We start from the raw sequence: 27240 nt of genomic DNA on the forward strand, positions 1-27240 counted from the left end.
ATTTGAATTTCATAATATAGGTGTTAAATTATATCCCGTCGATGTTTTAGTTATTTCAGCTGAATGTGTAATGTGGAGTGTGCACGTAGGTGAGTATAAATTAAATTATTGAATTTTAATATTGTGCTGTTTATATAATAAATCATTAGTTTTTACTTTTTACAGGTTACTTATTGTCTACACGCCGCTTTGGTACCCTCACCCATCGTGACTCGTTATGAATGAACGTAACATGGTTGGCTGTTTTTGTTTTAGATGTGGTTTGGTCGCGTACCAGCGTTAATTATGATTGGTGGCCTTGGAGCTTAGTTACGGTGATTTTCGATATATTTTATGCTTTAACACTGATACCAGCAGGAAATGCAGTATTTGCCGCACTGCTATATTCTACTGACAGAGTAAGTATATCTTTATACCGTGGGCAAAACGATTCATGATAGTTGCGGCATAAAATACTAAAACAAATCGCCTGAGCCATTTCCAAATGACCAATTGACAAATGAATATACTCCTTTTTTAATTTAATTTTCAAAATCTCATTCTTTTCAGCTGCCATATGTGGCACGCATTTTAATTGCCGCATTTCAATGATTGGCAAGAAAATGCGCAGAAGCATTGTTAGAGCAATCTATCGCAAATCGTTGGAACAACGCGGCCTCAAGAATTCACTTCTTGAAATACTTAATCTTATGTCCACAGATACAGAGCGTATCGTAAATCCGTGCATAAGTTTCCATTCATCCTGGAGCATACCATTTCAAGTACAGTATTTAATGTGTTTACTTTTCCCTTTGTATTTTTTATTATAATCTATAAAAAATGTACAGATTTTCACTACACTTTACTTACTCTACACACAATTGGGCGCAACATTTTTAGCTAGTCTGACATTTGGCATTATTCTCATACCCATAAATCGTTGGATTGCACAACGTATTGGCCGTTATTCACGTTGTCTCATGTCTGCGAAGGATTTGCGTTTAGCTGCCACAAGTGAAACTATAAGTGGTGCAAAGCAAATCAAGGTACACGCTTGGGTTATCTTGTTTTGTTGATTTTCCGACAGGGTGGATAAATTATGTATATGGGAAATTGAAGAATTGAAGAAGTGAAATGTAGACAAAGCAAGTTTCGTCATCCTCTTTCGTTCTCGAACGAAAATCGGCACTGATGATGGCACAACGCCGAAACCGGTTTGTCTAAAAACCAAATTTGAAAAGTGATGACGGAAATATGTATTAATTGAAAAAATACGTGTCTGTCGCAAAGAGGAAGGGGGTTTTATGAAGATACGTAAATATTTGGATACAGTTTGTGTTTACTTTTGGGCTACCACACCTGTATTGATGTCCTTTCTGAGTCATGGTAACTCAACTAAGTTTAATGGGAAACCTATTGTAATGGAGATGAAATCAGCGTATTTTTAACATGAAAATGGCGTAAAAAATTATAACGATGATAATCAGCAGCCAATTTTTCTTTTAGAGAATGTCAACTTGACTATGAAGAAGGTATGGAATATAAGCTTAGATTAGAGTTTCTGCATATATATTCGGTTAAAACTGATTTGTGGTACCACAGAATATTTTAGACTCTCTAAATCAGACAAACTTTTTTCATAAAGATTTTGTGTACCAGTGATATATATTTATATTTTTTTAGGGCGATTTGATGTGTCTTGAAGGTCCTGTTGGCGGTGACAAAAGTATTTTGATCGAAGCAATAGTGGCAAGTGTCAATTGTACATCGGGTACAGTATGCGTGCACGAGCTGACTTAAGGTATTCAATACTAACTTCGATTTGTTTTCCACAGTTTATTTCACGTTTCTCGATTCAGGTTTCGGCTATGTGCCACAAACGCCTTGGTTACAGCGCGGCACAATACGCGACAACATCATTTGGGGGAATGTTTTCGATGAACAAAAATACAGAGCCGTCTTATATGCATGTGCGTTGACTGAAGGCTGGGAATTGCTGGGTGGTGACTTAATTGGAATCGGCGAGAACGGATGTACATTGAAGGCCGGACAAAGAGCACGTGTAACATTAGCGCGTGCTGTCTATCAGGATAAAAAAAGTATGTCGTGTAAACATGATATCAGAAATGTTTAAAAAACGTCTTATTTCATAAATTGTTTGAACTACTACTATTTATACATTTTATTCAAAAACGCCATATCTCAGAATTGTTTTGAGTTTGAAACAATACAGAAAACATTTCGAGATGGTTTGAAAATTTGTGTATTAATGAGTTTATAAAATATTCGAAATCACGTCGAGCGACCTACATAGTAATGTAAACATTTTCATTACGTCCACTACTTCAACAGTGTGCTAGAGTCCAATTTAGATTACTTTAACTTACATATTCGTATCTGTATATTTTACTTGCGAGCCAAACTTATGTTTAATTATTAGAGTAATATCGATTAAGTTCTTTGGACTTTATGGAATTTGTTGGACTGAACACCTTTTTCTTAAGCTTAGTTTTACTTTCAAAAAGAGTACTTCTTTTTTATTTCCGATATTTCAAGAAAAAGCTTCTAATAACTTTGCAAACCAATCTCAAAAACTCCAGGGAGAAAAGGCTTTGAAGATATTTACAAGGTATAATCGAAACAGCTGTCGCCTTGTCCGTCCTGATGTCGCGTTGATTAAATTTTTCACAAATTATTAAATAAATTATAAAATTAAAAATTGCTTGAAATAAAAGTTTCCATACATTTAAAGCAATATGGGCAATCCCCGATTAACTCATACGAACAATCTTAAAAACGTTTTCAAAAATTTGAGAAAATTTTACCTAAATTTGCACTTTTTATTTGGGGTTCTTAGAACTTTTTTGAGTATGCAGTTTTGTAGAGCAATCAATTTTAGTATAACAAAGTACAAGTTTTATTTGTATTTCGCTTTGATTTTTGAGTATTTTTTTACCGAAAAGTCTTTCAGATTTTCTTTGGTAAAAAAATGTTTCACAATTTGTAAAAAAAAAGAAAATCACAGACACCCTTCAAAAAACCTCAAAAATCAACGAGAATTTTGAGAGACCTATAGCATGTCCTTTGTTATAGTAAAATTGAATTTACTACAAAATTGTGTACTCAAAGAATACATAGGACCATAAATAAGAAGTTCAAAATTTTGGTAAATTTTTGCGTTTTTCGAAAACGCTTTCGATATTGTTTTACATAGCTTCAGTTAAAAAAAAATCATTGAGTTTTTTCGTGAAGTATCGGAAATAAAAAAAAAAAGTATTTAATTGACGAAATTTTTTTAAAATTGACACTGCTATTTTTCTGTTGGCCGGTGTTAGTTCATTATTAAAATGTTGGATGCTTATTAATCTTAAAAACGTCTGCATAACACACTACCTTTTTTTATAAATTGCTTTATATGTTAGGAAATTGAAGTGCAAATTAATTTTAATTTCTACTAGAAGTATGATATATTTAAACGGTTGTTTTTTATGAAATTGGTGGCTTAAAAAAACTTAAAACAGATGGCATCTGTAAATTACCTTATATTTTATGAAATTGAAGAACGAGTTAATTTAAGAAATTACTAAATGTATGAAATGTTTATACTGTTATGCTATGTTGTTATGAAAGAAAATGAATAAAACGATTGAAAAGTTGCCTTAAACTTTTAGCTTTTTTTTAGTTAAACCAAATTTTATTTAGCTTTTTTTGCTATTGAATGAGCTACAAAACTGCATACTTAAAAAAATTCTAAGAGCCCCAAATAAAAAAATGCAATAAGTTCAATTATTTCGAAAATGTACTTGTGCCAATTTCAATAAACGGTTCAAATATTGTATCCACACATACTTACGTAGGTGCCAACTAATTCTAATCCGTTATTTAAATAATTATATGTGATTGCATTTATTACAGCTTATATAATGTTATTTAATTTTATTTTCGGGTTATTATTTTTGATTTAAAACTCATTAGTTTAACAGCGAGGTAACTTTAAAATATACAATATAAGTAAGTATATGGATATACATTTTTTTTGCGTTATACAGTTTTTCAAAATTTTATTATTTTTGTAAGGCTTGGCAACTTTATGTTTAACAACTTTCAACGTACCTTTGCTCGTTTTCTGCAAAGAAAGATAAAAAGGCATATAAAACATAAATGGAACTTGTAAAGGATTATCACATATTTATAGTGTTGGTACTCGATTTATTCTAAGTTGGACATAAACTTTAAAAACTCTGATTTGGCCATGCAGTATATAATAAATCTTACCTTTTATTTAGCGTATTTCGACTGAGCGGTATATATGAAAACGGATCGAGTTTGCCTTTTTTCTTCATATCGCCTTCAGCTTTCTTTGTTGTATTTTCACTACCCGCATATACATCACCTGCTGTAGATTTTCGCGATTTGGCCAACTTTGCTGAGTAGCCAGACTTCATAGATATTGCATCATTGCTAGCACCACCTAATGGACGATGTATACCCTTGCCACCGGCTATATATTTTGAAGTATTAACTTTGCCCGAACGCATATTTATGGCATCTGTTGCTTTACGTTTGCGGCTTGTACTAGGGTGTTCCTCTTCTGCAAAAGTTGACAAATTGTTATATTATTAAAAAAGGCAGTAATATTCTATAAAATCGTAGTACCATACCATTACTGGAGTCAACATCCATGCCACGTTTAGGGGCTTTCTTAATTGTAGTACCACCGTCACCATCATCATCGGTATCGTCGCTTATAACGGTATTATCACTTATAATCAGTCTTCCAACTAATCGTAAGTTTTCAGGATCTGCTGGTTGACGACAAAAGCCTGGGAATAAACCCGACAATAGACAACAAAATAACTCATATGTATGTATGTGAAGTGGATTGTTTTTTCTTTTGATTACTACACCTTCTTTCTATTTTCTTTAATTAATTAGTAATTTACCAAATAGTTTTCCAAATCACTCATTTTGCTTTTTTTTATCAGTATTTAGTTCTTATTTATTGCCAGGAAGTTTTCAAAAATGTCGTATTGCAAATATCACGAGTTTTACAACGAAAATATAAAAAAAGGGCTAAGATAGGTGTTGAAAACACAAAAAATATTAATAATTTACAAAAATGTTTTAATTTTCGTGCTTAAACAAACAAAGAAAACATCAATAATAAACAACAGATGATTTTGACAGATGAAATGTTACCAGTGTTGTTAAATACATGCAGGGAAATTTTATCCGAGTTGAGCGTTCTTTTCGTGCTTGCTTAGAATAGAACCAGCCTTATATAATTTGTTCGTATTAAATTTAAGGGTGTAGAAAAATGGACTTATATAAATATGTATATTAGGGTGGTCCTTATAATCGAATGTAGTATTTTTTCCGGTCTCACCCCCTAGATCGGTTGCACCACGGTCAACTATATCGCACAAAAATGTTTATCCCGATTGGGGATAATTTTCTAATTGTAAAAAAAAACCGTAATAATTTCCCATTAGAAGGCAACGTGGCACCCGTAATTTGGTTTTCGATGAGGCCCACTAAATAAATCTTAATTTTTTGTCGCGATACCATATTGAAACGAAATGTCAACTTCAGTTCTTGATCACGCGAAAACGTAATTTATTTTATGCAATTACTTTGCTTCTAATATTGACAAAAAACCCATAAGTTACTATATATAGACTATTCCTGTCTTTTCTCTTTCTTTTTTATTTTGCGAGTCTCCATAGGGTAGTCTGAACTTTTACCCCCCTGCAACACGCCTTAGGCTTTTCCAATCATAACCAAATTTATATATGATATCTCCGACAATAGTGCTATCTATTTCGGGTATTAGATAAAAAGAAAAATCACTTTTATCTTTCGAGTCTCCATAGGGTAGTCTGAATTTTACCGCCCTGCGACACCCCTTAGGCGTTTCCAATCGGGACCAGAATTTGCATCTGATATTTTCTACCATAGGTCTACCGATTTCGAGTATTAGATAAAAAGAAAAATCACTTTTATTTTTTGAGTCTCCATAGAGCAATTTCAACTTTGACCCCCCTGCGACACGCGTAAACCATCTCCAATCTGGATACAATTTTTTGTGTTATATCTTCGGCTATATTATTATCGATTTAGGGGTTGAAACTTTGAGAATCTGATGATAAAATTTTCTCCATACAAATAAGGACCAACCTAATGTATATATAGGCTACATCATATATGAAAATATATAAGTAAGCTATTACGTTGTATTTAGGTACGTATGTACCTGTTATAACTAGTATCCTACACACTCTTTAATTTATTTGTTTAGGCCCAAGGCCTAACTTTTACTTGATTGACGGCGCCCCTCCCTAACGTTTTAATAAGATTTCCAGCCACCCACACTCACGCCGCATTTGTGTGCATGCATGCACATGCATGCGTTTCATACGCATGCATGTGTGTGTGCAGGTTGTCAGCACCCATGCACGTATATGTGGGGGCTGTTGTGTGTGTGGCTTTTTTCCCCTCCTTAATACCAGAGGACCTTTTCGCGGCTTAGCGGTTGTCCTCAACGGCACAACCGGTCTCTTTTTCGATCGACCGCCAACCAGCACACATCGCAAGGATCACCATCGTCACTTAAAGCGCCAAGGTAATATTGTATCAACACTGTATATATTCCCATCACTCTAAATTAAAGTATTATTTTATAACGAGGAATTCCTCTTGTGTTTTTATTTATTTCTTTCGAGAGCACTATCAACCCGAGATCGACCCGTGTGCGCCTACCCACTGCCGGTTCCAGACGCACTCAGGCCGAACATTGGTCCTTACGCACCGAAAAAAGAACTAAAAGCCTAAAATTACAGTCCACAACGCAGCACAATTTTGCCTACTAAAAATTTATTTGCCACAGCAGATCACAGCAGCCAAAAATCGACAAGGAAAAAGTTGGAGGTTTTACAGTGTACATAGGTGACCAGAGCCACAGCATATTTGCCAACCACAGCACAGCACAATCAACTTTTCCAGCACAAAAACCGATAAGAAGTAAGTGTTATATTTCTTGCCACTTTTTTTTGAGTGTTGTCTTTTTTTTACAAAATAAAGAAAAAAAAAACCCGTGTAGTGCGCGAAAAATTAAAATCAAAAAAAGAAGTGAAAAAGTGAAGTTATTTAGTGAGCACCATTTTTCTTTCCAATTTCAAAAATTAAATCACTTGGTTTATTAATTTTATTTCGATCCTTGTGATTATCTGGTCTATCCCCCCACCAGTGGTAAGGTTTTCCAGACACAACACAAGGAAGAGGGTTACCTAACCTCATTTTCCGCACCATACTAAATAGTTTTGTGTTGTTGTTTTTTTGCACATCACAAACACGAAATTGAGTTCAATTTAATTAATTAATCCGGTGCTCACTTCACTTTTTAAACACTATTTACACTTTTTTTTGCGCTTGTTTTTGCAATATCGCACGCATTTTTTCACTTTTTCAAAAATACACCCATTATCTGTGGAGGTGGCGAGTGGTCCCCCTTTTTTTGTTGTTGCCGCTGAGACAAAAAGTCTGTAAATTAAACCTTTTGCGGTTGTCGCTGCTGTGACAAAAAGTCCATAAAGTAAACCCTTTTCGTTGTCGCTACTCTGACAAATTCTGCAATAAACAAAATAAATAATAAACTTCGAATTTCAGTAGTGTTTATTTACGGCTGGGCAGGTATTTTTACTCTAAAGCGTTCCATTTCTATAATCGGCAATTTTCTCGTTAATAAACGTAAATAAAACAATGGAAACCTACATCCGTTTAGCAGAATCAATCGCAGAGTTTGATAAAGATTACAGCCTTATTCCGGAGAGCGACCATAGCAAACACACCCTTGCAATACAGCAGGAAGAGTTGCGGCTCTTGTGGAAGAAGGTAAAGTCTGCGTTTGATTCGCTATTGGGATCTGATGAGGTGTCAGCGGATGACGTTATGGCGATCAGAAAGAAGCAAAAGGCAGCATACGCAATCTACGTGCGATGTTCAGCGTCTATATCTGCTGAGGCAGAAAAATACAAGAAGGATGAAAAGAACGTCAACCCTGAGCAAGAACCTCATGGGCATAAAATTCGCCTCCCTGCTTGCGATACGGAAGTTTTTAAAGGGGATTATCTGTCTTGGCCAACTTTTCGCGACCTTTTCACGGCAATTTATATAAACAATTCCAGCTTGAAAGGGGTGGAAAAGTTATTCCATCTCAACAACAAAACGCAGGGCGAAGCAAAAGATATCGTTAAAAAATGCCCCCTCACAAATGAAGGTTTCGAGATGGCCTGGAAAAACTTGTGTGAAAGATACGAAAACAAACGTATCTTAGTTAACACACAATTACAAATTTTATTTAACTTAAAAAAGGTAGAAAGTGAGTGTGGCAGTTCAATAAAAAAGCTGCAAAATGATATAAATAATTGTATTTCGTCCCTCAAATGCCACAAAATTGACACTTCCAATTGGGATGCAATCCTGACCTATCTATGCTCAACCAAGTTACCAGAGAGCACGCTAGCTCTTTGGGAGCAAAGTATAGACCATAAAATGGACATATCCAAGTGGGAGGATATGGATAAATTCCTGTCTAATCGGTTTCAGACACTTGAAACAGTGTCTGGTTTTACAGGGCATACCACTTCGAAAGTGCAAAAACCAAACGCGTCGCGACAATCAACGGAAACCCCTACGAAAAGACTTGGTGCTTTTCAAACGAAAGTATCCAAGCAAACAATAAAATCAATTTGTAAAATGTGCAAATCTACGGAGCACAGATTACGCAACTGTTCACGCTTCTGCGACTTAACCCCAGTAGAAAGGATTAAATTTATAAAATCCACAAGTGGCTGCCTGAATTGCTTATCCCCAGGACACACCGTGACGAAGTGCACCAGTTCCTACAACTGTTCCAAATGCCACTCTCGTCACCACACGCTCCTGCATGCGGATACATCTCAGCACACGGCTGTACGCAATCCTTTCAAAGATGCGGATAATAGCCCAACAACTTCGGCACAGGCGCGACAATCTGCGAACCAGAATGTAAAATCCTGTCATGCCAAGTCCAGCACAGGCGTGCTATTAGGAACTGCTCGCGTATACATTCGCCATAATGGTACCGACTTCTCTGCACGGGCATTAATTGATTCAGGGTCTGAATGTTCCTTTATAACTGAAAGACTGAAACGCAGAATCAATTTGCCAGCGAGAAAAATGCATGCCCAAGTTTCAGGCATCACAAATTCGGTGTCAGCCCAGGTGAAAGAAGCATCCAAAATTGAATTACGTTCACCAGTGGATGCCTGCTTCAGCCTGACTACACCCGTTCTAGTCCTAGCCAAACTCACTGGGAATCTTCCATCCTGCCATATCAACGTCATGACTATGCAGGCATTCCCAGACTTGGTTTTGGCAGACAAGAGGTTCTACATCAACGAAGATGTAGACCTCATACTTGGAGGAGACATATATCCCCAAATTATACTGAGTGGTCTGAAAAAGAATGTACTAAATACACTTTTGGCCCAAGAGACAGTGTTCGGTTGGATACTAACCGGTCGCATCGAAGCACCGAGTCCAACGAAGAGCATTATGTCATTCTACAACGAGGTTGCGTTGGACAACCAATTAAAAGCTTTCTGGGAGGTAGAAAATGTTCCCAAAAACAAAATGCTTAATGAAGAAGAAAGGTATTGTGAACAATTATTTAAGGACACAACAAAACGTGATGAAAGTGGAAGATATACAGTCTCGCTACCATTCAGGCAGGATTACCCTGAGAAGATTGCATTAGGACCGTCTCTAAAGCGCGCATGTTCACAATTCTTCAGAAATGAGGGGCGATTACTGAAAAACCAAGAGTTAGGGAAAGAATATGTTCGGGTGTTATCCGAATACGAAACGCTTGGACATATGAGAAAAATCAAAAACAACATTCCATCCGACCATTCCGATAGTTATTTCCTGCCCCACCACGCCGTTGTAAAAGCGGAAAGTACCACTACCAAAGTGCGCGTCGTTTTCAACGCGTCAAGTCCGACAGCAAATGGCATTAGTCTAAACGACATACTCCACCCAGGTCCAGTACTCCAGGCAGACTTGCCTATTTTAATTTTACGTTGGCGACTGTATCGCTTTGTCTTTAATAGTGACATAGAAAAGATGTATAGGCAAATTTGGGTGACCGATAATCACGCCAAATTTCAAAGAATTGTCCATCGAACATCCCCCAACGAACCCATCAGTCTTTACGAACTAAAGACTGTCACATTTGGTGTAAACTGCGCTCCCTACCTCGCGATACGGTCACTTCTACAATTGGCTAATGATGTAGAAAATACCCACCCAATAGCATCGGGTATATTACGCGAAAGTATGTATGTCGACGACGTTTTATCTGGAGGGCATACAATAGCGTCAACTATCAAAGCAAGGAACGAGATTCGCGAAGCATTACACTCAGCTGGCTTTCCATTGCGCAAGTGGACATCCAATTGTGAGGAAGTCCTTCAGGACATCCCCAAAACGGATTTGCTCAGCGAGGACTTCCTAGCGTTTGAAGAGGCTAGCTCGGTGAAGGCACTCGGAATACGATGGAACGCGCATTCAGACATGTTTTACTTCACCGCAGGAATTTTAGAGAAGGGCGAGAACATCACCAAACGCGCAATCCTATCCGCTATAGCCAAACTTTTCGACCCTTTAGGCTGGCTTGCACCAATGGTCATAGTAGCAAAAATATTAATGCAGAATATTTGGTTAGAAGGCACCGGATGGGATGAGCCTGTCTCACCAAATACATTAGAACGGTGGAAAACCTTCACCCAACACTATGGCGAAATAGATAACATACGGATACCGCGGTGGGTAAATTTTTCCCCGGAAGGCGAAATAGAAATCCACGGCTTCTGTGACGCTTCCGAGAAAGCATATGCTGCAGCGATATATATGCGCGTAAAAAGAGACGATCAGTTTTTCATTCACTTACTCTTAGCAAAAACCAGAGTAGCTCCAGTGAAAACCATCTCGCTACCACGTTTAGAACTCTGCGGCGCCGTGCTTCTCGCAGAAATGATGGAATCAATATTCCGAAATATTCATTTGGGACCCGTAAAAGTTCACCTCTGGACGGATTCAACCATCGTACTCGCATGGATAAGAAAGCCGCCCTGTTCCTGGTCAACCTTCGTCGCACACCGAATCACTAAGATCATCGATATGGTCGGTAGCAAGGACTGGCTTCACGTGGACTCGGAATCTAATCCAGCGGATCTAGGAAGCAGAGGACTACTTGCATCAGAGTTGACCAACAATTCGTTGTGGTGGCAGGGACCTTCTTGGCTGCAAGAAGACAATTCCCACTGGCCAGCACAAGAGACCGAATACAAAACGTCCGTTGAGGAGAAGAGGGCACAAACATATGCCACGACAAGGGTAGATCATGTAGATATTCTCGACCGTTTTTCAAATTTACCCAGGGCTTTAAAGGTTCTTTCCTATGTTAGGAGATTTTATAAACGAACTCACCCAAAAACTAAAGCAATGTTCCACGAAAGGTCGTGCATAATCTCAGCCGATGAGATTAAGGCAACGACTCAAGCATTAATACGAGTCTGCCAGAAACAATTTTACGGGACAGAATATTTAAAATTGAAAAATAGGGAACCTATCGATCGAAAGAGTGAAATACTGTCACTCAACCCATATATCGACAAAGATGATATTATTAGAACAGGGGGGCGTCTAGGGGCTTCAAAGGACATGTCATACAATGAGCGTCATCCGATCATCTTGCCGTACAATTGTAGGCTGTCTCGCCTTACAGTTATGATGGCTCATCATGACTCCCTTCATGGCGAGAACCAGCTCATGCTCCGTCTTATCCGAACCCAATACTGGATACCGAATGTCAAGACCATGATCAGAGCAATCATCCACAATTGCAAAACCTGCATTATTCACCGAAAGCAGGCACAGTCCCAACTTATGGGGACCCTTCCCTGCGAGCGGACTACTTTTACCCGCGCGTTCACCAATACCGGGGTAGACTTTGCAGGGCCTTTCGACATCAAAAGCTACCGCGGTAGGGGCTGTCGACTGTCAAAAGGCTACGTATGCCTTTTCGTCTGTTTTTCCACTAAGGCCATCCACTTAGAAGCCACTAGTGACCTTAGTACCCCAGGCTTCCTCGCGGCCTTTTCGCGTTTTATCGCGAGAAGAGGATGTCCGAAGAACATCTACTCCGACAATGGTACGAACTTTGTCGGAGCTTCCAGATCTCTACGATCGGAATACAAAGCCTTCCTGGCAGAAAGCCGAGACAAAACAGTCTCCAAGTATAGCCATCAAGCATTAACTTGGCATTTTATTCCCGCTGGCGCTCCACATATGGGCGGCTTGTGGGAAGCGGGAGTGAAGAGCTTCAAAAGCCACTTCAAAAAGATCGCTTCTCCCCACAAATATACTATGGAGGAGTTCCAAACACTTTTGTGCCGGATTGAGGCGTGCCTCAACTCGCGCCCTCTCAGTCCGGGGTCGAATGACCCAACGGATCTGGAGCCACTAACCCCAGGACATTTCCTAACCGGCAGCCACCTGCTGGCTCCACCGGAACCGGATGCCAGTGAGAGCACTGCCTCGATGATCAATCGATGGCAGAAACTCAAAGCCCTCCATCACACTTTCTGCAAACGATGGAAGGTGGAATACCTTTCCGAACTTCAAAAACGAGTGAAGTGGAAACAGTCAAAACAAAATATACACGTGGGAGATCTAGTTGTCATCAAAGAGGACAACTTATCTCCCAACGAATGGAGGTTAGGCAGAGTCGTCAACGTACACCCCGGCGAAGATAACCGAGTACGTGTAGTCGACCTCATAACCGAGAAGGGTCAAGTCAGACGACCTTTGGTCAAACTGATCCTTCTTCCCACGGAGATAGATTATGCGAGGACCAAAAGCTTCGCTTAACAATCCCCCCCGTTCCTCCACATCCCTCCGTTCCAAAAAAAAAAAAAAAAAAAAAAAAAATATCCCACTCACTCGTTGTTCCATAACGAGGAAAGCCTTTACGCAAACCCTCGGTCTGCCACAGAAAACAAAGGCACTCGGCCCATAATCTTTTTTTAAATTTTCAAAATTTCAAAACCCGGCGCTCGCCCACCGAGGCCAATCAACCACCCTAATGCAGATCCCCATCTGCCACAAACCAATTATTTTTTCATTTTCAAAATCAAACCCATAATTCACCCGCTCTCCCCGAGCGAGGACACCAGAAACCACCCCACTCACTCGTTATCCCATAACGAGGACATCATAAAAGCCTACCGCAGAAGGGCGAACCGATCTGCCACAGAATCTAAGGGCTTTCGGCCTTTTGTATATTTTTAAATTTCCCACAGTCACTCGCTTCCCCCAGCGAGGATACCAGAACCCTAATACAGACCCACGGTCTGCCCCAGAAAGCAGATGCACTCAGCCAAAGGCATGAGGCCAACGAAAGTTTTTGTCCAAGGAATAGGGACAGCCATATTTAAATATGTATTCATATCCCTTTACAAAATATAATAATAATAAACTTATAAATGCCAACAGGTTTAGGAAGAGAGGCTTCATTTTCTGGTCGATGTTTTGTGAATCGATAAGGAGTCATGTGGTTTTGCACATTCTCGAGCCGGAACACTAACCCCTCGAACGCTTCCATCAATACTTGACGGACAAGAACTTTCCGAAATTCCAGATCAAAAGGGGTGAATACTCCCTGTATAGCAGGACAGCACAAAAGCTTGCCTCTTCTGTTCAAGTCAAGGTAGGAATCTAAAGTTCTAAGACGAATTGGCAACATAGTGCATTTTTTTGAATAAAAGTCTAACGTACGGCATTCTTCAAACAATTTCTGAAAGAATGACCAACCCGACATGACTTTAATCGATTTGCGAAATGTGTAGCAGAGGGTGAAGTATTGGCATTTACAAATTTCTTATGGCTACTAATATACTCCCAAAGATACGCGTCTACTACAATTCCCTGGAAAAAAAGGGGATTACCTTTACCGGAAACATCTTGAAAAAGGACGTGGTCTAATAATTGACATGTTCCTGTACAAGCCGCTCTCTCTTAATGCCATACAAACAATTTTGCCCACACATTATGCGCTATTTAACCACCGCAGTCATAATAAATCGCACGCGCCGAAACGCTCTTAAAGACCTAATCAAAGTTATACACCAAGAATCTTATACTTATCGGTAAACTTTGTAGGTAAACTTTGACTTCGAAGATGCACGTTTAAAATTACATGAATGCCAAACGGGTATTTTAAATGATTTCTTCATTGGTGCTTGTTTAAATGAATTCGTCGAAGATGAACGTCTAACGACGTTCGAGACTGTCTGTCGTATTCATTAAGGTAAAACAATTAGAAGGCTTGCAGATAGATTGAACATGAAAGCAAGTGAGGCAGAATGTTGGATTGTGAATTTAATACGTAATGCTCGTTTGAGTGCTAAAAGTGATTCCAAATGAGGGCACGTAGTCAGGGGCACACAACCGTTACAAATTGATTCATTACCAACGCGCTCTGAACATTTAGCTGGCTTAATTGAACGTAGAAGTAAATAGAGGAATCCTAAATCGGTGCATGGGAGTATTATGAAGGTGACGACTACGTTTTTAAAACGTTCACAATTGGAAAACAACAGGCTAGCACGCCAGTCGCAGAGAGCTAATTGCGTATGAGTCGAGGAAGATTAATACTTCTGTGTAAAATAATTTTTTGTTTTTATAAATTACATAAAAAAGGGCCGGAATGAAAACAACTACTTTTTGGCCTGCAACTTGGAAAAAATTCTTATATTTACACGGCTCTTAAAACTGTTTTAACCTTCCCAAGCAGTCAGGAAAATGTGTACGGGAACCACTTGGCCAGCTGAGGAACATGAGCTATACTTTGACATGTGTCGATGAATTGTTGGGTGGAAACGATTGGCAAAATTCAGGCATCGGTTGTGATAAAAGTTGGAAAATTTTAATCATCAAATCAAAATTTAAATATCAAATTTTTATCTAAACATTTGTGGTAGCGGAAAAACATTATTTCGTTTAAGATTGTTTGGAAATCCTATCTGTATTATGTAAGCACGCAATTTGGAATCTGTAAGCTTGTATGCGTCGTGTTTTAAATTTTGTTTAGTTAACAAGTATACGAAAACGAATCATTTCCATCCAAACATGTTGGCATCTACAAAATTATGATCACTACTAATGTACTACTAAAGGGGCTTTTCTGCTACGTTTTTTCGCTAAAGGGGATTGAAGTATGCCCTGTTTTCTTTACTCCATAAAAGCAGCCTATGCCGGTTCTTAAAATTCGTTAGTTTACACTGGAAACGTTTTTTTTTCACTCGTTAGATCACGATTGTTATGTACAAATTTAGGTATCAGAGAGCTATATATATTTTTTTTGTGTCACAAAAACGTTACCTCGAATATGTAGCGGGTGCAGTAGTAGTAGTAGGTTTTTGAAGGTTCTTCGTTCCCGAGAAAGTGCCTCGGCCTCAGTAAGATTTGGAATTCCATTTCGTCCAGCATCTCAACTCTTGCGGCTGCGACGGCGACCTGCACGCAAGCATTGGAAGGTTATTAATTATCATTTAAAACACAAACACAAATTTCACCTGTTCACTGCGTATTAACAACTGTCCACTTTCGAGAATGTTGAACACCGACGTATGCTTCTAAACTCTCTGCTATTGAATTATATTTTCATCGACTTTCTTCAAATAGTGGTTTTTCGTTCGTCTGCTTTTCCAATTAGAATCTGGTTTGTACACCTTTTACGCAATAAAATAACGTTCTCTGTCATAAAGTACTTGTGGGACCAACGCATAGGCGGGGAAAAGACATTATATGTTTGGCTGAAAAATGGCACATATCTAATATATGGGCGGCGTCTCGACTTTGATCATTACGAACGCAGTGTCATTGTGGCAGTTATAGATGGTAAGAGGTGATTATTAACTAACTTTCCCAAAGCAATTGGGCCACCGCCAATTTGTAACCGAAGAATTGCATCAGGAGCATACATCAACGGATGCGCCAGTGGTGAGGGCTATCACGATGATTTACAATTGTGCATTTGCGATCTAGAAGACCATAGACAACTTTACTGCACAGATGTATCTGGCAGTTCACTTACATCTAAAAAAGTAAATGTCTCAAAGGGAAAGGAAACTGAGTCTAAAAGCTACAATTCACCTCTCGAATTGACCAACAAGCACTGGTTTTATGAATCACGCTAAGTAGCATCTATAAATTTTGGCCAAAAGAGTAATGTATGGGTGCTTGTATTGTATCTTGCCACAGAATCGTACAAAGGTGTCAACGTATTACAGCTGAATAACAACGCGGCAAGTAGTTGCGTGTGTTATGCCAAATTGCATTACCAAACGGTAGTACACCGAAGTTGGAGAAAGTGTATGAACGTTTAGAGCAAGCATCGTTACGTATTGTGGTCTTGCTTGCGTACATTGTTTTAGAAAAGTCCTCATTTTGCAGGTCAACCAAAAAAAAAAGGTTCAACCAATTGGGATTTTTTTTCTCAGTAACAATATGTGTCCGTTATTCACAAATCGCACCATATTATGATCACATACAATATTCAAATTTATACGCTGTTTACGCAGCATATCAGCTCATTCAATTTTACACAAATTTTGCAGAGATCTAGCAATGTTAAACAGATTGGATTCTTTGATAAATTCTTAGCACAAGTAATTGTTGATAAAGAACCAAACTGCTAGTATCTGCAAAATTCCACAAAAACTACGAGTCGCTCTTCGCGCATATTTTCGGTGATGGATTATGAAAAATAAGAAAGGGAAATCATCTTTATGCATAAAATTTGTTGAGGGTCAATTTATGGACTCCTACGATCCAACCATTGAAAATACCTCTACAAAAGTAGTACGCGTTAACTCACAGGAAAAGAATAGTTGCATAATATCGTGAAAACTCATAATGGGCATAAACTGTCGACCATATCAACAATAATTACAAAAGCCACAATCCCACTTATGTTAAACGAATAATGTGGAGAGCACAAACAAATTAATATGTGAGCAAACTGCAACTTGAGCTGTTTGCGTTTTGTGAAACAAACACAATACAGTAGTAAACATGCAGCTACGTTGAGGAATGGCCTCTAAAATACTTCGAGGCATTTGCAAAATAACTCGCGCATCATTTTTTATGGTTGTCACCAATCTACCGCCACGTTCCATATCACGCGTGTACACAATTGTACGTGTGGAGAGTAGTACCAAGTATCTTAGCAAAATGTGGTGCTATATGAGCGAAATCGGGCAAAAATTTTGCTTTAGTGGTGACAACTAGTGCATGCGATATATCCACCACTTTTGATAGTCTGTATGTGTCGGTCTCATCCTGTTCGGCCAGCTCCTCCTCCACACCATCATCATAATCCTCTTCGTTACGCGCTTGTAAGCGTTTTATTTGCACGTTCAAAATGTTCGCCCGTATACCATCCCTGCAACGAAAAGAAAAGAAACTTCATTATTACCGGCATCAATGGGCATCGCACAGGGGCGACAACTGACAGCGCGGCCGACGCCGCAGTTGGAGCACCCCCTTGCGATGCCGGTACATACAATCAAAAAACAAAAAAGGTCGATACTCCATCCATATGTAGGTACATCGCTCCAACTCCAGGATATCCACACCATCCACCTGAAAAATAAAATAAAATTAATTAATAAGAACAAATACATGAAAAGGGATTTCTAATAGTAGATAAAAGAAAATATCAAAATTTACTTACCATTTTTTTTTTTCGTCTCCATATCCAGCACCGTATTGAACCACGCGTAAAAACGAAAGAATGAAGCAACGGCGACATGAATCGAACCATCCATTTACCGTTTGCTTCAATTCAGAGAAATGTGCATTTGTACGTATGAATGTTAATTTTTTTGTCTGGTATATTATGCCAGTGCACGGACCTTTTTTAAAAAAGGCAAAATGTTGGTAAACAGGAAATGAAACTAGCAGTAGAACTTTAATGAACACAATAACTACGGTTTATATTGGTACCCAAACAGTTGCCAATTCATTGTAAAACAAACAACGCTCAAAATAAATCACATACCAAAACGTCTGGCAACCGCAACAATATTCCAAAGTACCAATATACTGGCACAAAATAACCAATTCGGCACGTAATCGTTTGCGTAGAACCCTTTATTTTCGTTCAAATTATTCAAAAAAAAAAAAAAAAACTGGAAGAAAAAAAGAGCGCAGAAAATATTCGCGTACTCAGACTATATTTATCTACTCAAAAAATTTATTTCCTGTTCAAGTTTTTCACAAACTTTTCAAAATTTACTGATTAGGTCAGTATCGCCTCCTAATGTTAGTTGGGTGGGCTCTGCAATTCAATACTTTAAAATTATCGCAGTATACGTTTTCAGTGCGAAAATACGGAAATATTGGTAGAGTCTAAGTTTTGGTAGCAGAAGTAGTAGAAAATGAAAAATGGGTCAAAAAGGTTGGTCAAACTACCCATGCGGTAAAGTCCGTGCACGGACTGCCCATATACTTATACCAACGTATGTACATATATATGCCGAGTTTTAAATGTACATTATATTAGGGATGCATAAAAAGATGCAAACGGGTACCCAAAAACTCGAGTCTTAGGAATCGGTATCGGAGCCAAATACCCTTCGGGAACCGTGCCGTTTGATAAAGGCCATCAATAAAACAGGACTACAAGAGTACTTGGGATAAGTTGAATAAATAAGCGGAGGGCAATACCAACAAATAAAAAATTATACATTTTATAAAGATCTCCCCTCTTCCAAAACGAACATATTTTGTCTTTATTGGCAGACAATTTTGCTGTCCAGACATTTTTTTTTTTGCGGCGGGCAGGAAAGTTGTTGGTTTTTAGCACCAACAACACAAATAACAGCGACTCAAAAGAACCCACACTATACACTCTCTACCCGGGTCGGTACCAGAATGTGCGAACCGAAAAATCGTAAATGCTCATTTTTCTGCAGCACTAGGGTGCCCGTGGCTAACTAAAACGCTACAGGGCGACACAAAATAAACAAAATAAGGCACTAAAGACCCAGGCACATAACGTGCGTGGAAAGAGGCCATGCACATGATGTGCGCCAAATATGAATATTTTTATACTGCTACAGATGTTTGCCCCGTACGCAAGCGCTACTAAAATTTCCCAAATCTCAACAATACAATTAGGGACCACTCGCCCCCTGCACTCCGACAAGGACCCGACCTACTCAAACCCAGTGCATTCCTTTCAGAAAATGGGTCGTTTTGCCGCCTTGAAACGGAATGCCGCCGCGCACGCAGTGCGTTATTCATCTGAATGCCGAGTGTGTCTTGGGCGACACCCTATCCGCTTATGCCCCATCTTTCGGGCAAAAAAGCCAGAAGAGCGCCTCTATGTGGCGATACGCGGAAGCTACTGCGGAAATTGTCTGGCCCCTGATCACCGCTCTAACGCGTGCCCAAGCCAAGGGCGATGCAAACGGTGCGGCGAGAAGCACCACACGATGCTACACATCGCCTCGATCGACGAGGAGGAGCAGCTACTCCGAGAAGCCCGCTCCAAGCCATGGAGCGTCCAAGTGGAAGAGGAGCTAGATTCACCCCGAGAGCGGATAGACGACTCGATCTCTTTATATGCGTCGGACGTTGGAACGGAGACTGGACCTCTTCGTCCACCCCGAAACCACGATGCCAGTCGGACCGGAGCGGAGACGCGGTCTCTTCGCCCGACCATACCACCAACAGCCAAGTCATTTCGACCTCGATTGCAGCATGAGATGAAGCGGCTCCAACAAGGGACAGCGACAGCACAGCGCCAAACATATAACGGCCGAGCGGAGACCCGGTCTCTTCGCCGGCAACCCAGGAACCTCCAACGGAGACGATCTTCGCGCGACCGCAGAGCGGAGACAAGGCCTCTTCGCCTGCAACAACGACTTCACACTCATCATCAGCCGCAGGACCGCCGCAACGGATCTGGATCGTTACAACTCACCACAGTGTCCGCCTTCCGGGCAGGGCTCCTAGCCCCGCATTCAGCTGCCACCGCCACCATGATACCGACGGTAGCGATCACCCCCACCGCGGTCGTGAAAATAGAAGCAGGGGGGCGGCTACACCTCGTCCGCGCCTTAATCGATGGATGCTCCCCCACCACAATGATTGCGGATGAGCTCGCCCAGGAGCTCCAACTTCCTACCAGCAACATTGGCGGGCAAGCAGGATGTCTGCTGCGTATCCGAGGAAGACACGGACAAAACAAAAGAATTGCGACCCATGCTGCGGTCGTATCAAACTTTCGGCGCATGACACCCACAACCAGCATCGACAGTGCCATCGCAGCCCCGTACGCACATCTCCGTCTGGCGGATCCGCAGTTCCATGCATCCGCGCCGATCCGCCTCATCCTAGGAACAGATGTATATGCGGAAATAATATTACCAGGGATTCTGCCCACCACGTTTGGCCCTTTGCTGGCTCAGAGTACCATCTTCGGTTGGGTACTCTCGGGCACAACCAAGGCCTAACATCAAAATATTCGGTAACGACCGAAACAAATGAATTTTTTATACTTTGTTATTTTTATTGACTTTTGGTGTACACAGTTGCAACAGACTTGCATTGTGAATTCGTACCAGCGAAAAATCGTTCGATTCCTCCATTGCCATACCTACGTGTCAAATAATAGCTGACAGGGAGAACGGCAGTCGCGAATGGCCAGATAAGGGAATAAAGGTTTGTTTTTCTTTTGCTCGCCGTTATTAAATTTAAGTGCCATGAATTGTACATTTGTTTCAAATCAGCTTTCTTTTAAATTTGTCTACCGAAAATCAGACTACATATTAATATTCATCTCTAAAATCAAGTTTATAGATTAAATTCAAGCCACCAGCTACGCAGGCATTTTAAAATATGTAAATAAAGCAATATACCACTGGTGAGCTAATGATTTAGGTAATCGAACAACGATTGAACAGGTGCTCGAAGCTGTTTACTATTGTGAACATTTCTATCAAACCTTCGCCACTTGTATGAATTCACAATGGAGGTATGCGTTTAAAATCTTGTATCATTATAATAAGCTGTTTACTATTGTGAACATTTCTATCAAACCTTCGCCACTTGTATGAATTCACAATGGAGGTATGCGTTTAAAATCTTGTATCATTATAATAAGCTATTTTTTATTAAATTTTCTTCATACAAAATTCACAAGCATAGAATTTCCAATGAATTTGTAATTAACGGCAAGAAATATGAACACGTATATCTTCTTACTTCTTTTCGCTATCCCTAGCTCTAGGCAAGCCTGGCTTAGGCCTTGAATCATAACGGGAAAAGTGCCGAATGACAGAGGCATCAGCAACCAAGCTCACCCATTGCGCAAACCATCTTGCGTGCCGCCAAGCCGGCGGACTAAACAGCGTTTATGTTAAGTTAGATATAATTAGTTATAAGTTTTTATTTTTTTTCTTCTCTTCTTCACGGTCGGTGATCCTTGGCGGACTGTGATGTTGCGTACCGCAAGGGGGGCGGCATGTTTAGGCCCAAGGCCTAACTTTTACTTGATTGACGGCGCCCCTCCCTAACGTTTTAATAAGATTTCCAGCCACCCACACTCACGCCGCATTTGTGTGCATGCATGCACATGCATGCGTTTCATACGCATGCATGTGTGTGTGCAGGTTGTCAGCACCCATGCACGTATATGTGGGGGCTGTTGTGTGTGTGGCTTTTTTCCCCTCCTTAATACCAGAGGACCTTTTCGCGGCTTAGCGGTTGTCCTCAACGGCACAACCGGTCTCTTTTTCGATCGACCGCCAACCAGCACACATCGCAAGGATCACCATCGTCACTTAAAGCGCCAAGGTAATATTGTATCAACACTGTATATATTCCCATCACTCTAAATTAAAGTATTATTTTATAACGAGGAATTCCTCTTGTGTTTTTATTTATTTCTTTCGAGAGCACTATCAACCCGAGATCGACCCGTGTGCGCCTACCCACTGCCGGTTCCAGACGCACTCAGGCCGAACATATTTATATAATTTGTTCTTATTAAATTCAAGGGTGTAGTAACTTTTTTTTTAATTTTGCTCTTAATTTTAGTTTATAGAAGTTTGCATTAATTTGGGAGCTACATATTTTGACAAGTATTCATTTTCTCTGAGATTCCTAATAGTAGTAACTGAGAAGGTTTTGCGTCTAATTTAAATTGTAAAGTAGGACTAATCATTAATTATGTTATACCCCTACGGAATCCTGTCTATTGGGAATATTTTGATAAACAAAATTTTTTTCTTTCATATTTAAATATGTATTAGTACTATGACAAACATTATTCAGCTAAAATATTGGCTTAACTGTCGAGTAAATTAAAAAGGGGCATTTTGCTTTAATAATAATAGGTTATGAATAGTTGGAACGAACTCACCGGTGTTGTCGTTGCTAGTGCAAAGCCGCTTTAATAGTGCGGCCTGTTGTTGTTGTTGCTGGTGTAAGGCCGCTTTAGATGTTGCGGCCTGTTGTCGTTGTTGCCGGTGTAAGGCCGCTTTACTAGTACGGTCGGTTGTTGTTTTTGCCGGTGTAAGGCCAGTTTACTAGTGCGGCCGGTTCATGTTGTTGCCGGTGGTTGTTGGCGCGGTCGATGATGGTAGCGAGCGGTGTTGGCGATGTTGGTGGTGGTAGCGCGCGGTGTTGCGTAATCGATGCTGGTAGAGCGTGGTGTCGGCGAGAGTTTTTGATGGTGGTGTCGGCGCCTTAATATTCTCCGTTGTGAAGCACACTGGTATTACCCGTCCAGTGTGTTTTATTTTGGTTTATTTTTAATGTTTAAATTTCAAAACCCCTCTGCTTGTTTCAATAATTGTTAGATTCCACCTTACTTCGGTAATGGACATACTTTATTTTTCCCAATTCCTCTTTTGGTTCCATACTCTATATTTGTACAATTTTGCAAATCAGTTGGGCGGAACAAATATATGAGCTTCGTATCATGCCCAAAGTCTAATAAATTGTACTCTCACTCAATTGAATTGCTGCAATGCCATTTAATCTCACGTATTCATTTAACTATACCAATTTTAAGCACCCAAAATGGAGCAAGTAGTATCCGCGGATAATGGCACACAGGGTGCAATTTAATTAACACGATGCAATAAAAGAAATATGAATAGAAGCAGCAGTGACACGATGAGTTCGGAACACCTTTCGTTCACACAGCTCCTTTACAACTCTTCGACTGCCACAGGCAGTCTGCAGATGAACTTTTCCACTACCATTTTCTAATCGCTATAAGCGGAGAAGTCAAGGCCTTCCTGCAATGAAAGGTTGAGTCAAGTTAATGACTATATCAGGAGTGTTAAAAAAATTATGATTTTGTTGCTTCATAATTGATACTCACTGTTAACTACTTTGTACACTTTACTTTAATTTTTAAAATAATTTTTAATTGGGTTTTCGTGTTAACTTAAAATTTTTGAATAACTTCAAAAAAGAAAATTCTAATTAGTTGGAAAATATTTAAACTCAGAAATAAATAACGTAATATTTTTAAAAAATAAATATTTATATATTTGGTTAGGATCGCCATACCAACGGACCTATATCTATATTTGATACAATTACTGAATGTGGCGCTTTACGTATCGCAGATCTACTGACCAATACAATACCAAATAGAAGTACAACTAAGTGACGTACTACCAAAGAAAATTTTTTTAGTTGCCTAAACCAATTACAAAACTAACCCTCCATATTTGTTATAATAAAAATAGCATTATGCAGTACGCGCTGAAGAATTAACTAAATCAAAAAAAAAAAAAAAACAAATTTAATAAATTGCACTATTGAAATTCTTATGCATATAATATAACTATGTTTGTGGGCAAGAAGCAATGCAACAACATTCTGTGCAAATTTAATATAACAGTCGCTGTAAATTATATATATTAAACATAAAAACAAAGAATAAGTGTTGAAAATCAAATTAAAAACATAAAAGTACGTATAACAGAAATTTACTAATAGACATTCTATGAATTTTATGCAACAAAATACAGTCTACGATTTCTAAATTAATAAAGAAGTCTAAAAATGTGTGTGTAAATAAAATAAAAAAATTTACAACATAATACTCTTAAAAGCAACGATTGGGTTATCCAAGCCGCAACAACAAAAGCTACCACAACAATTTTGCACGCAATACACACAAGAACAAATTTAAAATGAATCACGATTAAAATGAAGAGATTTATAAAGAAAACAACAAAGCCATTGCATATTTTTTAAAACCATTGCGACATCAAACAATACAGATATTAATTTCAAGAAATTTTTCAACAATCATCAATCAACTACTTATTAATTTTAATATTTTTTTATTAAATTTAATGTTATGTAAGAATAATTTTTTTTAAATATTAAATTTAAAATTTTCTATTATAATTTAAATTAAAATTTTAAACCCTTTAAATTTTCAAATTTATTTTAAGATTATTTTTATATTTTAAAAATTCTATATAAATTATTTAAATTTACTTATTTTTTATATAAAATTAAATATTTTATTTAAATTGTTAACTCCCTTTCCAAAATATTCTTAAATATTTCCTAATTTTCAAATTTTTCATTTAAATTTTTTTTTCATATGGTTCTACGTTCACGAATACGAACCCGTAATTTTACAAATTCGGAAAATCAAAACAACTATACAAATAACACAATGACTCACAATACAACTCAAAATTCTAACATTAATACAACACAAAACAACATCTCTAATATAACACAAGATACTTCAACACAAGATAACTTTACAAATATTTCTTCTACTAAATCTATAAAATTACCACAATTTTGGCAAGAATCTCCCGATGCCTGGTTTTTACTTGTTGAAGGACAATTTGAAATTAACAATATCAATGATGATAATTTAAAATTTCAAAATGTTCTAATTACTCTTCAACGAGATACTATATCTAAAATTTTAGATGTTATTAACCCTCCTCCTCTTTTTAATAAATATGATACAATCAAACAAATTCTATGTAAAAGATTTTCTCTTAGCGATGAAAAACGATTAGAACAATTATTTTCAAAAACTGAACTTGGTGATAGTTCACCATCTGAATTATTCAGATTTATGAAATCACTTATAGGTTCTGACTCCATAGTTAGCCAAGAATTACTCTTTAAATTGTGGATTCGTAAATTACCACAAGAAATACAAATTCATTTGACTTCCAATAATAATCAAAACAGAGATGAAATTATTATTTTAGCTGACAAAGTTTTTGATTTAATCAATAAACCTCATTCTTCCAAATCTCATGTAGTCTCAAGTATAAATAATAATATTTTAGAACAATGCGTTAAAAATTTGACTGAATTAACTACGGCTATTTATCAAAATTTAAATAAAATTTCTAATGATATTATTCAATTAAAAATCCGTTCAAGATCTAAAGATAGAAATAGATCTAAATCTTGAAATTTTTCAAGATCAAGAAATTTTTCAAACAATCGTAATTTTAATTCACAAACAACTATTTGTTGGTATCACAAAAAATTTAGGAATAACGCTCTTAAATGTATACCCCCATGCAATTTTAATCAAAATCATAATTCAAATTACGAACAAAATTTAAACTGAAACGATCCATTATGACGGTGACCGATAATGGAACTATTATTAAACCTACTCGTCGCCTATTCATATTTGATAAATTCAATAAACTTAATTTTCTTATCGATACCTTTTTCTAAATTTAAAATTTATAATAGAAATTCGGATCTTAATTTCACTGCAGCAAACGGTTCTTCAATTGAAACTTTCGGTACAAAACTACTTAAAATTGATTTAGGTTTAAGAAGAGATTTTGAATTTCCATTCATTATTGCGAACATTGATACACCAATTTTAGGAGCAAACTTTTTAGAAAAATTCGGAATTATTGTCAATATTAAAAATAAAGAAATAATGGATCCTACTACAAAAATTAAAGTTGCTGGATCTTCTGGATTTTCTGATATTTTCTCACTCAAAATTCCTATAGTCGAAAATAAGTTTTCAAAATTGCTTAATGAATTTCCATCTATTACCTGTGAACCAGATTATACTAAAAAAGTTAAACACCATACGGTTCACAGGATAGAAACAAAAGGTATTTTGCCATTTTCGAAACCGAGACGTCTTGATCAAATCAAACTTAAAATTGCTAAAACTGAATTTGAATTTTTAGTTAAAAATGGTATATGCAGACGCTCAAATTCTCCTATTGCATCTCCACTTCATCTCGTTCCTAAAAAAGAACCAAATGATTGGAGACCTTGCGCAGACTATCGAAGACTTAATTTTATTACTACACCAGATCGGTATCCTTTACCACATATCCACGATTTAACAATTGATTTAAAAAACAAACAATTTTTTCCAAAATTGATCTTGTGCGTGCTTACCACCGAATTCCAATGGCAGAAGAAACCATTCATAAAACTGCAATAACTACCCCTTTTGGAATGTTTGATTTCGTAAGAATGCCCTTCGGTTTACGAAACAGTGCTCAAACTTTCCAACGCTTTATTAATGAAGTATTTTCTGATTTCGATTTTGTATTTACGTACATTGATGATATTCTTATTGCCAGTGATAATGAAAATCAACATATAAATCATTTAAAATCAGTTTTCAAAAGACTTGAAGAATATAATTTAAATATCAAACCTTCAAAATGTACTCTCGGTGTAAATAAATTAAATTTCTTAAGTTAAGAAATTTCAGGCGAAGGCATTAAACCATCTTTAGATCGAATTTTTATGTATGATAAATTACTATCACAGATATATTAAAATGTTAGCAACAGAACTTAGTTCTCTGCATGAAATGTTAACACCTGCAATTAAAAACAAACTCAAACAATTAAATTGGACAAATGAAACCACAACGTCTTTCGAAAATGTTAAAAAACTTTTTGCTAAAAATACTTTACTTACACATTTCGACAAAAATGGTATTTTATCATTAGCAGTAGATGCATCAAATGTTGCTATTGGAGCAGTTCTTCAACAAACTAGCAATAATATACTAGAACCCTTAGCTTATTTTTCAAGAAAATTAACTACAACAGAAACTAAATATTCAACATTTCATCGTGAACT

The 27240-nt window shown here is 37.9% G+C and overlaps 1 protein-coding gene and 1 long non-coding RNA gene across 5 annotated transcripts; one reads left to right on the top strand and one right to left on the bottom strand.

The window, feature by feature from the left end:
* Positions 1 to 3972: 3972 nt before the first annotated feature.
* LOC137253871 (RRP12-like protein) lies at positions 3973 to 17943 on the bottom strand. 4 transcript variants are annotated; one of them, XR_010953907.1, is made up of 7 exons: positions 17819 to 17943; positions 17694 to 17727; positions 15657 to 17527; positions 15463 to 15597; positions 4641 to 4802; positions 4255 to 4570; positions 3973 to 4105 (listed from the first exon to the last, which is right to left on the bottom strand). XR_010953907.1 is itself a non-coding variant. In XM_067791424.1 (6 exons), exons 4-6 carry the CDS (start codon positions 4660 to 4662, stop codon positions 4084 to 4086), a joined length of 360 nt encoding a protein of 119 aa, XP_067647525.1. In that variant the 5' UTR covers positions 4663 to 4802; positions 15463 to 15597; positions 15657 to 17727; positions 17819 to 17943; the 3' UTR covers positions 3973 to 4083. The 4 variants fall into 4 exon arrangements, 2 of the variants coding, with proteins under 2 accessions (XP_067647525.1, XP_067647526.1); XR_010953906.1 differs by having other exon boundaries at positions 17675 to 17727; XM_067791424.1 differs by having other exon boundaries at positions 15657 to 17727.
* LOC137253872 (uncharacterized) lies at positions 6307 to 22007 on the top strand. The gene is made up of 3 exons (XR_010953908.1): positions 6307 to 6601; positions 6819 to 6999; positions 19332 to 22007. It is a non-coding gene; the product is annotated as an uncharacterized lncRNA (long non-coding RNA).
* The last annotated feature ends 5233 nt before the right edge of the window (positions 22008 to 27240 follow it).

The sequence above is a fragment of the Eurosta solidaginis genome, chromosome 5 (genome assembly GCF_040869045.1).
Source record: "Eurosta solidaginis isolate ZX-2024a chromosome 5, ASM4086904v1, whole genome shotgun sequence".
In the NCBI taxonomy this organism is placed as follows: domain Eukaryota; kingdom Metazoa; phylum Arthropoda; class Insecta; order Diptera; family Tephritidae; genus Eurosta; species Eurosta solidaginis.

What these genes read in the sequence shown, in the direction of transcription:
- LOC137253871 (XM_067791424.1), bottom strand. Translation starts at nt 4,662, where the DNA reads ATGGATGTTGACTCCAGTAATG. An exon ending in GGATGTTGACTCCAGTAATG is followed by an intron (nt 4,571 to 4,640) that starts GTATGGTACTAC and finishes CAACTTTTGCAG; the next exon opens with AAGAGGAACACCCTAGTACA. An exon ending in CGAAATACGCTAAATAAAAG is followed by an intron (nt 4,106 to 4,254) that starts GTAAGATTTATT and finishes CTTTCTTTGCAG; the next exon opens with AAAACGAGCAAAGGTACGTT.